Consider the following 16,030-nt stretch of genomic DNA (forward strand, 5'->3'; position numbering starts at 1 on the left):
TTCTCACCCCCAATTCCCTATCCCTATCTGCATCCCCTGTGATCGTCTTTGTCTGTTGCTGTGTGCAGGAGGTTGGATGTGATCGACAATTGGGAAGCAATGCCAAGGAGGACAACTGCGGTGTCTGTGCAGGCGATGGATCCACCTGCAGACTGGTCAGAGGACAGAAACTGGCCCACGTCTCAGCAGATGAACGTAGGTACCACCTCTGGCCGACACATCACCATCACAATCCTCACACTTCATGCACTTACTTCAGTTTCCACTTCTTAGCAGGCATCACACACAATCCTCGCACTGCTCTGATGCATACACATCTCCCTACTCAAAGTTGTTATTCCTGGATGGAAAATAGAAAAACCTGGCCAAATATTCCCTAGACAAATAGGAGTATAGCCTCTGGCCAAATACTACTGCGCTTGCAGAGCAGCCTTGCTATCACCACACCTTTGACCAAGCACCACCAACAAATTCAGTTGCAGTATCACGATTCTAATGCCAATCTGGCTGGCGTGTTGACGTCACAAGTCTGAGCATCCGAGAACCGGAAAGTTGGTTCGCGTTGTGAAACAAAAAATGTTTGTTTTTTTCTTTGTGAACCATGACGATAACGTGGACGTCAGCAGGTTCATCCGGGTAACAAATGAGCACACAAGGAATAGTTCGAAGTCCAAAATGAATGCGCAGGTAAGCACTCTAGTTTCGAACGTGACTGGTGTGGGAACGGGCACCGGCACTGTTTTGCTCACCTGAAAATAGTATTTGTGAAGTCGGCTGTGGTATTAGGAAGATATGGCCATGCCCTGGAGAGTGACACCTCCACCACTCCCAGCTCACTTGTTTCACGTTTTGGTATCCTTGGCCACTCGGCCAGACCAGGTTGTTAAGTAGGCCCGCTGCGAAGACATGGATCATCTGAGATCATCTGAAATGTCCCCACCCTTTATTACACAGTATTAACACACTAACTTGATTAGGCACCCTCCTCTTGGTGGGCTTGGTGTAAAGACTCTGTCCACTTTGTAGCAGGGCTTTGAACCGGTTCAAGGAACGAAAACGAAAACCGGGAACTTTTTGTATTTTACAGGGAACAGAAACGAAACCGGAAACGTTATTATTTTTTATGTTCTGGAACGGGAACACTTATTTAAAAATAATGGTAACCGGTTAATACCGGTTAATACCGTTCCTCAAACTAAAAAAAAGTAATTATTTTCCTGTTACCATGACAGCTGAGGTTCACGTCCTGTGTGACATCAGACACTGAATGGAGTGAGAGCTGTGGATTATAAAGTCTCCACTTCACATCTTAAATATGAAAAACCACATACAATAGGGCAGAGTTTCCAATGCATCATTGTAAGACATTGCAGAGAAGCGCGTGTAAAGCGCACCGAGAATGTTCGACGTTATTGCGCATCCATGGCCGTTTCAAATATGCACAAACTCACAATGTCTATCATAGCACTCCCCGTGACCCAAGTCAGTGTGGAGCACACATTTTCATCATTGAGGTTTATTCTCCGCTTCTCCGCTTCACCGCTTAGGTCGTCCCTGAATGACAAAATTCTGGAGGATATTTTCATCCTCTTGAATAAACAGTTTGGAATGTAGGCCGAGTCATTTGCACTTCCGTCTTTCTTGGTTAATTAACGTCAGTTAGGCCTATGGGGAGTAATCAGCTGACAGGAACGAAATTAACCGTTCCGGGAACAATATTTTTTTGTTCTAACCGGTTCGGGAACGTCAATTTATTGGTGGAACCCATAACCGGAAACGTTATAATTCCGTTTCTGTTCGGAACGGAACGTTTGGAAAAAAATAACGGTTCAAAGCCCTGCTTTGTAGTCATGTTCAGTACTTTGGACGAAAGCCGCACTGTTGTTTTGCTCGTGGGCTGCAGCAGCTCTGTGTGAACAAAGTGCCATGTTGCCTGCCATCTGCCCCCTGCTCTCTCACATACTCTCTCTGCCTCTTACACATGCCATCCTGTGGACACTTGAGTGGTTATTGCTTTGTTTTTTCCCCTTCAACCTTTTCCCTTTTCCTATGTGGTTTTCATAGTAAATGTAATGTGTGGATGCCATTGTTTTGTTCTTTGCAATTTAATTTCATTTACATGTGTATGAGTGTTGCCTTAGACACTAAAGTAGCGCTGTAATTGCAAAGTTCTTGCAGTAGCATTTGAAGTTTGCAAAATGTTTTAAAAGAAACTAAATTCATCCAGATTTTTTCGCAGACCCATGATGGTTTGGACGTGACGGTTTTCATTTTTGTGCAAAGCCACAGAAAGGCTCTTGGTATTGACTTTGGGGCTCTTTGTATTTATCTGGTAACTATTTGTTACTGTACCCAATTTGAAGGGCTGACACTGCTGCTCCAGGTCAGAGGAAGGAGGGAGTGAAGGTTGTGTGTGTGGTTGTGCATGTGTGTGTGTGCATGCCTGCGTGCCTGTGTGTGTGTGTGTGTGTTTTGTTATGGTAGGGAGAGCAGCTTCAGAAGGCCTTCAACATTTACCAGACCATCTCTAAGGGCCCAGCAAAAGCTTCTCTTCTCTTCTCCACAGCTGTCTAATGAAGGACATGTCTCCTGCACTTGGCTTGCCAGAGCACACATTAGCCATTCCACAAGTGAACATCCTTGGTTTCATTTTCAGCGGTTACCGGTGCCATGCGGTACTGGAGGGACCTCAAGAACTCCAACTATGATTTTCCAACCTTTCAAAAGCAGCGGCCATGTCTCTGCAGATAGCCTGTGTTTATTGGTCTGGGTTTTAAGAAGGTTAAACACAGAAATGATTTGCTTTTTCTTTTTTATATACACAAAATAATGTTTCATGATGGAAGGTCAATTTGGAACAGAGCAATCATTGGGTGTGTACACCTTGGTGCCAAATTGTAACACATGTCTTGCTGAGAAACTAATTTCATTTAATGATTTTTACAAGCAGATTCCCAAAAAGTTGGGACACTTTGTATTTTGTGAATAAAATCAAAATGCTGGCATTTTCAAAACATCTAGTATGTTAATAAGGTAGAGAGCATTATGTACAGACAACATATCAGTTGTTAAAGTCGAGCAGAATTATTGTTTTGAGGTAATTATGTGATCATTTAAAATTTGACCCATGCAACAAATCTCAAAAAAGTTGGGACAGGGCCAAAACATGTTGTAATAGTTGGATAATTGTAAATATTACACAAGGAAGAATATTTTAAAAGGAACAATGTTGACTGCCAACATGAATGCACATGAATTACAGAATGGAAAATATTTAATCCTTTTTAAAAATTATGGAGTCATGCACCCTCCAGGATAGTTATATAGAAAATGAAGGTTCACTGCTGTATTTTAGGAATTGTCATTACAATATCCTTTTACCTGATGGTGAGGGCTGTTTAATTGCATTGTTCCCAGAGGACCACATCTATCATAATTACATGACCCACTGGTTTTCTACAGGCATACAGTATGTGTATATACGATAGCTAAAACTTATGGTGCCTCGAAACACACTGTCTTTCCATGGTGCCTCTATGCCAACTTGTAAATGATGATGTGCTCAAATGTTATAAAGTGGAAACAGAACTTTATGTTGTTTTTGGAAAGCCTTAGGAGAACCACCTCTGCATTGTGGTGGTTTGTGCTGCCAGTTATATACAGTACGTCATACAAATTCTCGATTGGACAAAACACTCAAAGACCAGAGAGATAGAAAGACTACAACTTTTGCTTAAGTGTTTCAGTCGCAGGGATTTTTACTGCATCATGCCATTCACTTTAAGAGCCAGTTTAACCAAATCTCGGCGTAACTCAATCCAAGCACATTATGCTTTCTCCAATAAAGGCTGCCTACCTAATAATTCATTGCAGGTTGCGATGACATGCAGGCTTGCTTTAATGAGGGGTACCCAAACTTTTTTTTATCTGGGGACCACATTATCATTCCTGACTATGATCAGGGGCTGGGATCAATCATATGGGCTGTATACTAGGCCACTGACTGTTATAGCCATAATTTCTAGCACAAAATAATTAATCATTACAAGTGATTTGTAAAAGAAGTGAATACTTCACATGTTTTTCTATTTGAAATGCCACAGGTATTCATTTTAATTTCTAATAACCATGTAAAAATAGCAAGGAAAGATTAGGAAAAATATGGTGATTGACAGTTTATGAGTGATACAATAGAAATGGTTTATATTACAGTGAGATGAGAAACTATCAAGACAAGAAACTTCTGGTGATTCACACTAGGTTAGTGAAAATTAAACTGTAGGAAGGCCTGTTGATAAAATAAAATAAAATATTTTTTTTCTGTGAGGATTGCCTCTTTGGGCCAGTTCAAATGGTGAGGTGCAGAGAGGTGGAGGGCCGGTCAAAGGGGCGTGGCGGGCCGCATCCGGCCCCCGGGCCTTAGTTTGGGGACCCCTGCTTTAAGTCCTTGAAGCAGGCGCTTGGCACGGAGAGCCAAGGCCCGCATGTAACTGCAGTAATCAGATAGGCCACTCCATCCAGGCGTCTTACGCACTGTCCAGGTTCTTATAAACTGTCCGGGCATCTTAAACCTCCTCTGGATGATGGTCTGGATTCCTGCTTGTTTTTTTGCCCCTCTTCTGGTTATTATTATGCCGTAAACTTCCTAATGAGCTGCTGGCAGTTACGGCCCATTCCTGTCAAGAGTGGAGCAGCCCGGCCCTGCATGCCGAATGGAAGAAGTAAGGGGGAAAAAGAGAGACAAACAGAAATGCCTAAACCCAGCGATAGGTAGGGAAGAAGAAGTGCAGCATTGTATCGAAGTTTATAGTTGACTTTTGTGTCCTATATGGTGTATTTTGCATTTGTGCTGTAGTGTCCATTAATCACTTCACTTAGCCCTCAAGGGTCTACAGCCATGTGCATGGAAAAGAAAGACCTGAGCTGAACTCATTGCAAATTTCCTCATACACTTTATTACCAGAAGTATTCAGTCACTCATCCAAATGATCAGAATCAGGTGTCCTAATCACTTGGCCTGGTCAAAGGTGTGTATGAAATAAAGCGTCTAGGAATGTTAGCTGTTTTTTTAACAAACATTTGTGAAAGAATGGGCCGCTCTCAGGAGCTCAGTGAATTCCAGCGTGGAACTGTCATAGGATGCCACATGTGCAACAAATCCAGTTATGATATTTCCTCTCTTCTTAATATTCCACATTCATCTTTCAGCTTCATTATAAGAAAATGGAAGAGTTTGGGAACAACTGTTACTCAGCCATGACGTGGTAAGCCACATAAATTGACGGAGAGGGGTCAGTTGATGCTTAGGCTCATATTGCAAAGAGGTGGTCAACTTTCTACACAGTCGATTTCCACAGAGCTCTTCATGTGACCTTCAGATTAGCCCGAGTGCAATATGCATAGAGCCTCATTGAATGAGTTCCCATTGCTGAGCAGTTGCATCCAAGCCATGCATCTTCAAGTGCAATGCAAAGTGTTGGGTGCAGTGGTGTAAAGCAGGCCATGGATGCCACGTATGGAGCAGTGGAGCAATGGAGCAGTGGAGACACGGTCTCTGGAGTGCTAAATCACGCCTTTTCACCTGGCAATCTGATGGACGTGTCTGGGTTTGGATATTGCCAGGACAACGGTAGCCTAGTAAACCAGCTCCACCCGCTGGACACAAAAATTGTTTGGCTGCGAGTGGTCTAGCCTTGCATCATTTGAGTGGTCTTCCAGGCTTGCTAAGAATCTGGCAAAACAATCACAACGCAGAGATTTGATTTGAATCAAAGCGGGTTGGGTTTTGAGGGAGTGACGACAAAGCTTGCAACGTTGGGAATGCACATCAATGAGAAAGATAGCGTTGATTTAGCCTGATTATCATCAACTTTCAAATCTCTTCGAGACTTGGTCTGACCAAGAGCATAACAATTAACATTTCTCAAATGGCATGGTTGACCTGCCTCCCTTGGTTTTTTAATGGTTGCATGCTTTCCGACAAAGTGGGAGGAGTTCCCATTTTTTGGGGAACTCAGAATCGATATTGTGTTGCTCTTGGCCTGACTAGGAGCGACGCTGAAGGTGTTACGTCACTAAGAGGGCACGGCCTGGCTAGCGCTGATTGGTCAGAGCGCCGGCCTATAGGCACAGGCACGGTTTGAAAGACAACAGGTTGTTCTCATCAACAATCTTCGGATGTATCGTTCATCGGGGCCAGACTAAATTACACATCCAATCTCACATTTAGGTTGTTTTTTCAGGCTAAGGACAACGGTACATTTTGGACTGCAATGTGCCGAGTGCGAAATTTGGTGGAGGATGAAGTATGGTGTGGGTTTTTTTTTTGGAGCGGGTTCCTTCTCTATTTTTCTATTACCCTACTCTATTTGTTTGTTTGTTAGTCTTTCTGCACTATGGAGTTAACCAGAACTGTCATTTCACTGCAAGCTAGCCTACAAGGTTACGGTTGTATGTGACAAATAAATGACTCTTACTCTTACTCTTACTCTTACTCTTACTCTTACTCTTACTCTTACTCTTCTGGGTAGCTGCCCCAGATGAGTTGAAGCTGTAATATTTGCCAAAGCTGAACCGCTTTTGGGTCTATAGTTCACTATAACCACTGGCCGTGTTGCAATTTAATTGTTGAAAAACTCAGCTGATACAAATCCAAAGGGGAATGTGCTGTAGGCTCCTCATACATTGGAAATGCTCAGTCCTCCTATAACTCGCTAGCCTAGCGAGCCAGACCCGTACAGCAAAAAGCTGTACAGGGGTCTAGGGGAGCTGGGAGAGAGTGTGGGCGGGATAAACGGTTGTCTTGGCACTCAACGTCACGCAATAGGATTGTGGAACAACCAATCCCCACACACTTCTGTGTAATGTCACAGCTGTCTCTCACAACGTACACGCGACACGCCCCTTTGTAGGTGAAGCGGCAACTCCGAGCCGTCGTAGCAGTGAATGCGTGTGATCACCACAGCCACAAACAAGTTTCCTAATAAATCATGTTTTCACTTACACAGTTCAAAAATGCCTCGTTTTCGACCACACGGACCTCCTTGATCAACCAGCGAAATGCTGAGCAATTTGGGGCTTGTTAAATGGTTATTTTTATGATTGTTATCAACATGGCATGTTCGGTGTTAGCTAGCTAGCGGTATACCCATAACTAATACACGGCTGGATACCTAGCTCTGTGTAATTGACGACAGGTTGGCTAGCCGCTAGCTCGGTAGACTAGGTGTCATTCCCATCTATTTAGTAAGCTACTCAAAGACTTTCAAAGCTCCCAAATGTCTCGTTTTTAATGACATGGATCTTATTAGAATTTGGGGCAGGCATATAATACAAGGCTGGATACCTAGCTCTGTGTTATTGACGACAGGTTAGCTTGCCACTAGCTTGGTAGAGGTGTCATTCCCATCTATTTAGTAAGCTACTCAAAGACTTTCAAAGCTCCCAAATGTCTCGTTTTTAATGGCATGTGTCTTATTAGAAATTGGGGCAGCAATTTCATTCTACACCTTCAGTAGTGGTCTGATAATAGCGTGTGACTATCTGGTTCTGTAAAATGCTCAAATTAGCTTACCGAGCTAGTTTAAAACATCGAATGATCAAATGGTAATGTGTTGTGATCTATTTGTGTCCGATAAGTTCATGGTGTATTATTACATCAATCCATGTCAGCCACGAAATATATTATCATCCAGGCTTTTTAAATTAATTTAACACTTTCGTGCTGTACGTAGCACGGAGGCCACCATGTTTCTTCTTAGAAGAAAGTTTCCTGTTTACTAGTTAGCCCGCCCCCCCTCACGATTTGATTGGCCCTGTCAGCGGATAACTTTCAGCCTCGCAAAACGACCGGGGTCCGCTAGACTGCCCCCGGGAGCAAATTCAATTTGCGGTCGCTAGGGGCGTCTAGATTTCTAGGCTAATAACTCGCCTTCACATTAAACATTATGTGCAAACTACTGGGAAAAGAGCTCATTCAGGCAAATTTGAAGCCTCAAAGGTATCTTTTCTCGGTGACAAATCTGAAAATGGATCATTTCCAGTTTCTCGAATGTTCAACAACAGTCTTTTCCATTAGTCTCTACCTCTCTCTCGCTCTCTCGTTCTAAAGAGGTGAGGTGATTTTGCAGGTCAGGAGCTGTACAGCGTGTGACATATGGAGCTCAGGTTGATGCTGGATTTCCTGACTTTAGCAAATACAGGTCTGTATGAGCTGAAGGCATGGCATGACTAATGGCCTCTTTATTGAAGATCTTATTTTTTTCTTATCTTTTAGGATTAAGCGATAAGGTTGTCAAAGACATTACTGAACAGGATGACATTTTTTTAGATGCGTCCCAGCATCTCTATAAGAGGGTCTGTCTGTCCATCCGTCCGTCCGTCTGAAACGCATTCCTTCAATTGTCTGAAACGCATTCCTTCAATTGTTCCTTCCTGTGGCCACAAGGCGGCAGAGTTGGCATTTTGGACCAGAGCGAATGCGTGCAAGCCAAAACGTAGGCCGTTCCTTCCTGTGGCCACAAGGCGGCAGAGTTGGCATTTTGGACCAGAGCGAATGCGTGCAAGCCAAAACGTAGGCCATATGATATGTAACCAAACCGGCAAGACTGATTGCATTTTGAGATAACTGAGGGGGGCATTCAATTGTCGGCATTGTTTTGCGTTTGGACAATGGGAGGCAACTTTATTTTGGTTCGTCAGAGACTCGCGGAAATGAACGATTTAGAAGTCGGCAGGCAGTTTTTGACACAGCTGTTTGTGCTCGGATAGAGGGGCGTTTGCATTGCATAACGCTCCACGACATGGAACCGTAATTAGTTGACAGGCGACCAGCAGCGCATACAGCCCTTCCTCTAAACGTGAACCTGTAACATTTGGTTAGCTTTTCTCCTTTCATAACATTCACATTTTCCTTTCTGCTTGGATCGAGGGCGTTTGCGTTGCATAACGCTCCACGACATGGAACTGTAATTAGTTGACAGCCCGCAGCGCCTCTAAACGTGGACTTTTTTTCTTTCATAACATTCACATTTCCTCCGCTTTTGTCCAGTCCACAAAATCGGGTTCATACGTCTGTGTGTAGCCAACGAGCCTCCCTTTTAATATTCCCTTCTGCCTTTTCAGTGAGTAGCCGAGTCAGTGTGCGCTGCGCTCTGAAACATGGCGCTAGACAGCTGGGCCATTTGACATACGGTGTGTTACTCGTAGGCTACAAAGGGAGGTTCTTTCGTTGGTGGGCTCGTACCCCACAGGTGATTTCTATTGCGCTCAGAGAGAGCACGGGAGAGAACGCGTCTTTCGTAATTGCTTTGCAGTCGTGTGAATTGGGTTAACTCTGGCACGGAAGCTCACTGCTTTGTGCCTTGACGGTGAAGCTGGTATTGAAAAATAAGCGCAAAATTCACCTAAAGGGTGAACCCATAAGCGCATGATTGATTCACCCAAACGGTTTTATTTATTTATTATTTGTCGATGTTTAGGCCTACATTCTTTCCCACATGAACATGATGCTGAAATGGCGTGATACTAAAGGTTGATACTAATAAATGTCTAGTAATTTGTAATGTAGCCTACTTGATCTATGTGACATTTGAAATCATATGGTTCATTTGATCTATGTGACATTTGAAATCATATGGTTCATTTCCAAATCCAAGAATGGTAAGCTTATTATAGCCTAAACTGCAAAAAATAAAGCCATGTCTCGTCATTTTGCTGCCTGCCACATTATTTGCAGTTCCCATGGGCAATATGACCAATAAACAAAAAGTACATCCTCAGGGGGGCGTTGACAGGTTAGGAGGAGGCCAGGGGGGCGTTTGGGGGGGGGGATGACATAGTTGGAACTGGCATAGAGGGACGCATCTGTTGTCCGCCTGTCGACCTTGTTTTTATACATCCCAGGTAGAATTGGAAGGGCATGCATTAATATAAATTGCACGTCATAGTTGGATATGCTATCAGGTTGCATTTTTCATTTTCGTAAAAGGATAGTTTGAAATCATAAATAATGAAGACTGTTTTTGCTCTCTTGCTCTCACCAGCTTTTCTTTTTTTGGTGAATGTTAATTTTCTCAAAGTCTGCGATCCAAGTCAGACATTTGTGCAGCTATCAGCAGGATTTAAAAAAGTGTTTAGCTGCTCACACCATCTTCAACAGTGTGCAATTTATTTCAAGTGGAGTAGAAAAGACAGATTCATCCTTGCTTGCAGATACAAACTCATCGAAAAATAGAAACTTAACTCTGTAACATCCTTTCTGACTTTTCCCTTTTTTCCCTTTCTTTCCCTTCTCCTAATGCCATCTTTGTTTAAATTCTTGCTGTAACTCAAGCCGGCCAGCTCCACAAAATCCAACCTGGCATAGGAGAGGAATGTACTTGGAAATGGCCTGCATTTGGACATAGCCTCTTCTTTTCCATGAACTGAACCAGTTTGAAAATAATGGCAGCGCCTCCACATTGTAAATGTCAACTGATCTGTGACTGGCTGCAGTGTTCCATGGGGCATTTTCGAGAGAGGGCCACTCCTTCTGTTTCAGATGGCTCTCAATATTGACTTCACTGCACTTCAGAGTTATTTGCATGGTTTCTTACTGTTAAACAGCTAACAGGCACGTGTAGTATATACTGTAAGCTTCAATTAGTCAGTCAGTCAGTCAGGCAGTCTGGATGGTGGAAGATCATACTTTGGCTCCCTCAGCAACAAACTGTAGAACATTTATTCAAATATCTACTTCCACTAAAGAGCAGTTTTATATACTTTTTAAATACGGAACGTCACCCATAGTTACATACACATGCTGTGTTTGCAAGTGGTGTGTCATCTCCACTGGCTGTGTTTCCCATTCACAGAAACTATGCAGAACAAGGAGCACATCAGGGAAAGCCTGTCCCTTCGACATCACATGGACTAGGCATTGCCCACTTGGGTAGTACAAAGCCTTGATAAGCCTAGCTATCAGTTGGTTGCTACTCTCGGGTACACACGGAGTGGGGGGAGGGAGCCAATCTAAGACGCCTCATTTTCGTGTCACAGATATGCATGAGAAGGACCGGAAAACCCTGTCGTTTGACCACATGCCACTCTACTGGCCTACAATACAAAGACAGCTTGAAACAAAGCAAAGTTTTTTTTTTTCAACTAAACCGACACATAATGCATTCAAAATGGCAATGGAAATAGATCTTTTATATTCAATTGGACCATGCCAGCATTGTCATTATTATGACTAACGGCATTCTGCTTGTGGTCTGTGTACCTCGTCTACCTCATTCTACTGGGCATTATAAAGTTAAATCATGAAACATGAGAGTTCTGTTTTCATGAACATATGCAAAGGCCACAATGTGATTCTAAAAGATTTATTTTACGTGTATGTTTGATAGCCTATGAGTCGGCACCAGAAACTGTTAGAGAATGGTACATTTTACATTACACATGTAAATGTGTGTTGCTTAAATCTTTTTTGTATCAAGTCTGACTCCCAGAATAGACTTAATTACCATCCTTAAGTCAGCAGAACAAATTCCAGCGAGTTTTATTACAGTGTAATTCAGATTTTGTTAACATGGCGCTAGAAGATGCGATAATGCATAATCTAAAATGATATTTTATCCATCTGGATGTGATGATATCCCAGCGGTGACCTTATTTTGTGGGGATACCCCATAAAAATCCTTTTTGCTATCTTAGCTCTCAGATGCAGCAACATTGGATAGAATGGGGAGAGATAAACCAGGACAGGGTCCTCACGCATACAGCACAGCACGCTGAGGGGCTAGATAGGGGGCTGATATGATGCAGCTCCCCACATTACATGCATCCTTCTTCTCTTCAAATTATTTTAGCCTCATAAATCACCCCCGAGTTTCTGTGTCTGCCGCCCCCTCGCCAACTCTCTCCATCTTTTAAAAAAAAAAAAGCAGAACAAAATGTTAGGCATGCCTAATCCTTCGTCCACCCTGGACCACATGTTATTTCAGCTCCAACTCCAGAAGGAAATCTATTTGTGTGTGTGTGTGTCTATATGACTGTGCGTTTTTCCTGGGGTGGACATCATCCAACTTTTCTTGTAGCTTCCAAAATGCTTCATTAAACAAACCCAACTGGCTTGTCACCGTGTATTCCCGAAAAGGAAGAATTATGATCTCCATCAGGCTAGCGGATGCGTTTGGGTGTGGAGGACGAGTCGGAGGAATCTTCAGTCTTATCCCTTTCTGGCAACCGGGCACACCAGCCAGCTGAGGTTAGAGGAAGTGGAGAGCGAGCCAGGATTATCCAGACTCTCAGATGTGGCCTTCCTTTGGGGTGGTGTGTGTGTGTGTGTGTGTGTGTGTGTGTGTGTGTGTGTGTGTGTGTGTGTGTGTGTGTGTGTGTGTGTGTGTGTGTGTGTGTGTGTGTGTGTGCGCGCATGTGTATGTGTGTGGCAGGGGAGTGTTGAGTCAGTGGCCCCTGGCTGGGCAGCTAAAGATGCGGTATTTGGGTGTGGGGAAGCCAAGCTGGACACACACACACACACACACACAGACACACACACACACACACACACACACACACACACACACACACACACACACACACACACACACACACACACACACACACACACACACACACACCTCAAGCTCAAACTCAAGCATTCCTGGAACGCTTCTTCTAGTACCTGACTAGCATATCCTTCAGGGAGGGAGGAAGAGACTGAGTCGGAAAGACAGAGAAAATGAAAAAGAAAAAAAAGAAAAGTTGGGAACGAAGGGGGGGGGGGGTGACTTGAGAGCGGGATGATAATTAGTCAGCGTCTCCATGCTGAGCCTTACAGTGCAGGCAACAGACACCAGCGTCACTAGAGTTCAGCTGCATAAATCATAGACTTTAGACTGGAGATTTCAGACCACTACTACTTTCATTTGGCTCCCAAGTCTGTGAAGCGTGAGACAAGTACTTCAGAAACAATTCCGTTTTAAAGCTGTGTGTGTGTGTGTGTGCATGTGTGTGTGTGTGTGTCTGTGTCTGTGTCTGTGTCTGTGTCTGTGTCTGTGTCTGTGTCTGTGCGTGTCTGTGTCTGTGTCTGTGTCTGTGTCTGTGTCTGTGTCTGTGTCTGTGCTAGATTTATGGGCCTCAAAGACACACAGACACAGTGTTTTTATTGGTAGTTTTGTTGTTGCTGGTAAAAGTAAAAGTGTAAAAACATTTCCTCACTGACAGGCTATAGTGAGGGATTGTTGTGGTATGGGCACAATTTAGCACTCGTTAGCTTTTGTTGGCGTTAATTTGAATGGAAGTTAATTGGAGGGGCCCCACAAAGATATGTTGTTGAGGGTGGGTGCGTGCGTGCGTGCGTGCGTGCGTGCGTGCGTGCGTGCGTGTGGCACTGACCATTTCTTGACCCTCAGTGATCCATGAATCTGACAATGACAATGGCCGTGTGTGTGTGTGTGTGTGTGTGTGTGTGTGTGTGTGTGTGTGTGTGTGTGTGTGTGTGTGTGTGTGTGTGTGTGTGTGTGTGTGTGTGTGTGTGTGTGTGTGTGTGTGTGTGTGTGTGTGCGTGCGTACGTGATGCTGCATTGTTAGGTGTGAGTATCCTGAGTAGAACAGAAGGCTTACATGCTGCTTAGTTTTAAGTTCTTCTCTATATCAAGTTTTATCGCCTGCCTGTAGCTCGCCTCCACTTCTCCGCTCACACACTGCCTCAGTTCCTGCACTCTACCGCTGCAGCCAAACTCAGTAATACACTACTGCTGGCCATTCCAGAAATGTGATATCACACAGGCACGCACTCACGCACTCACGCACACACGCGCGCGCGCGCACACACACACACACACACACACACACACACACACACACACACACACACACACACACACACACACACACACACACACACACACACAGGTGCCCAGTTGGTAGCCTGGCCCTAAATTGCCCTTCAGAGTGGAAACAGACAGTTTTCTTTATCTACCATACCTCCTGCCTCCTTCTCTCCACTGTTCGCTGCCCCATTCATCCTCCAAATAGATACAGTACTATGCTCTCCAAAGGCTTCAGGATTATTACTTTTAGCTGCTGCCGCTAGTAGCCATTCACTTGATGCATTGTGTACTCTGTATTTAGAGAGAAATGCTTTTAAAGTTTGAAGTGGAAAACAAACTATCACCTTACAGTACATGCACCCACACACTGATACACACGCGCACACACACACACACACACACACACACACACACACACACACACACACACACACACACACACACACACACACACACACACACACACACACACACACACACACACACACATACACAAGCAGTATACAGTTAATGATATGGGTTATAATTAACAGCGACAGGTTAATGAGCAGGGTGTGTGTGTGTGTGTGTGTGTGTGTGTGTGTGTGTGTGTGTGTGTGTGTGTGTGTGTGTGTGTGTGTGTGTGTGTGTGTGTGTGTGTGTGTGTGTGTGTGTGTGTGTGCCTGCGTGTGCCTGCGTGTGCCTACGCTTGCCTCGTTCGTATGCGTTTGTGTGTGTGTGTGTAACTTCATTCACCTCAGGACTCTGGTCTCTGTTTGCGCTTCAATTTGCAGCCATCAAGAGCATGATTGAAATTCCTCTTGGAAGCCGCAACCTGAGGATTACAGCCAAGGGACCTGATGTCATCAGTGAGTAGAACCTCCTGGCACATGCACACATCTACATCCACACACACACCACACACACACACATATCAACACAAACACATGCACACAAACCACATACACAGCCATACGTTCTACGTACAGACACAAACACGTGCTCACACACATACGCGCATACACTCACACACCCGCCATCCTGACCGGACACCATGAAAAAGCCTGCGTCTGGGGCCCGAGGACGCAGGATCTCCTTTTCTCTCTCCTCTCTCTTCTTTCCTCCCCTCCCCGGCTTAGGGTGAAAAGTTCACCATGCTGAAAGCACATCACCACTCCACTCTCCGCTCTCCAGCAGAGCTCACTTGGAGACTACTTTCTGTTATTAAATCATGTGAAATACGTGTGAGAGATAGATCCTTATGTGCCCCCCCCCCTCCTTTTCTTCCGTTTCCCTCTTCCTCTTTCAATCTCAACATCCTCCATGTAACATGCTCCATCGATCCTCACATGAGCCCCCACCCCCACCATATCTGGGTAAGATGTATTTTTAGTGAGGAGTTTTTAAGTGGTCCTGACAATGTCGTTTAACATTTGCCTCCTATGAGGCTTTTCCTCTGTGTTTAGATGGCCGTAAATTCTAAGGTACAGATCTCTTTTTCAGGAAACGGATCGCTTGCAAGACAAACAAAGCCATCATTAAATGAGGTTAAAGCCCAGTCATAAATAGTGCTCAATGGCAGCACAGTCTCTCTTCCCTCTTTTACCCTTTTCCTCTCTCTCTTTTCTGCCCCCTCTCCCTCTCTGTTTTTTCTCTCTTTCTCTCTCCTTCTCTTTCTCTCCTTCTCTTTCTCTCGCACTGTTTCTCACCATCAACAGCACATTCGGTAACACTTTATAATAAGTACCCCTTTTTAGGCATTACTTAAGGGTTAGTTAAGCCTTATTTTACCATTAGTTAACCCTTAGTGACTCACAAGTTAATCATTATGTAAGCATTATTTCTCATTTCCTAACTATTATCTACTACCGTTAGTAAATGGTTAGTGTGTGCTGATATAACGTTCGCTAAGCAAAGTTAAGCCTTAAATAAGCCTTATTTTAACAATAGTTAACCCTTAGTAAATAACAAGTTAGTCGTTATGTATGTGTTATTCCTCATTTCTTAACTATTATCTACTACCATTAGTAAATGGTTAGTGTGTGCTGATGTAACGGTTCGCTAAGCAAAGTTAAACCTTAGTTAAGCCTTATTTTTAACATTAATTAACCCTTAGTGAATCACGAGTAAGTCGTTATGTATGTGTTATTTCTCATTTCTTAACCATTAACTAATACCGTTAGTAAATGGTTAGTGTGTGCTGATGTAACTACTCGCTAAACAAAATTAAGCATTAG

The 16,030-nt window shown here is 43.8% G+C and overlaps 1 protein-coding gene across 2 annotated transcripts in view; it reads left to right on the top strand.

The window, feature by feature from the left end:
- adamtsl3 (ADAMTS-like 3) overlaps nucleotides 1-16,030 on the top strand; it is a 182,801-nt gene that overhangs the window by 93,107 nt on the left and 73,664 nt on the right. For both annotated transcript variants that reach the window (XM_063188098.1, XM_063188100.1), the window contains exons 7-8: nucleotides 69-195; nucleotides 14,588-14,662. In XM_063188098.1, the coding sequence (XP_063044168.1) occupies nucleotides 69-195; nucleotides 14,588-14,662 (202 nt within the window). The remainder of the gene's footprint in view (nucleotides 1-68; nucleotides 196-14,587; nucleotides 14,663-16,030) is intronic.

Source organism: Engraulis encrasicolus, chromosome 22 (genome assembly GCF_034702125.1).
Source record: "Engraulis encrasicolus isolate BLACKSEA-1 chromosome 22, IST_EnEncr_1.0, whole genome shotgun sequence".
NCBI lineage: Eukaryota > Metazoa > Chordata > Actinopteri > Clupeiformes > Engraulidae > Engraulis > Engraulis encrasicolus.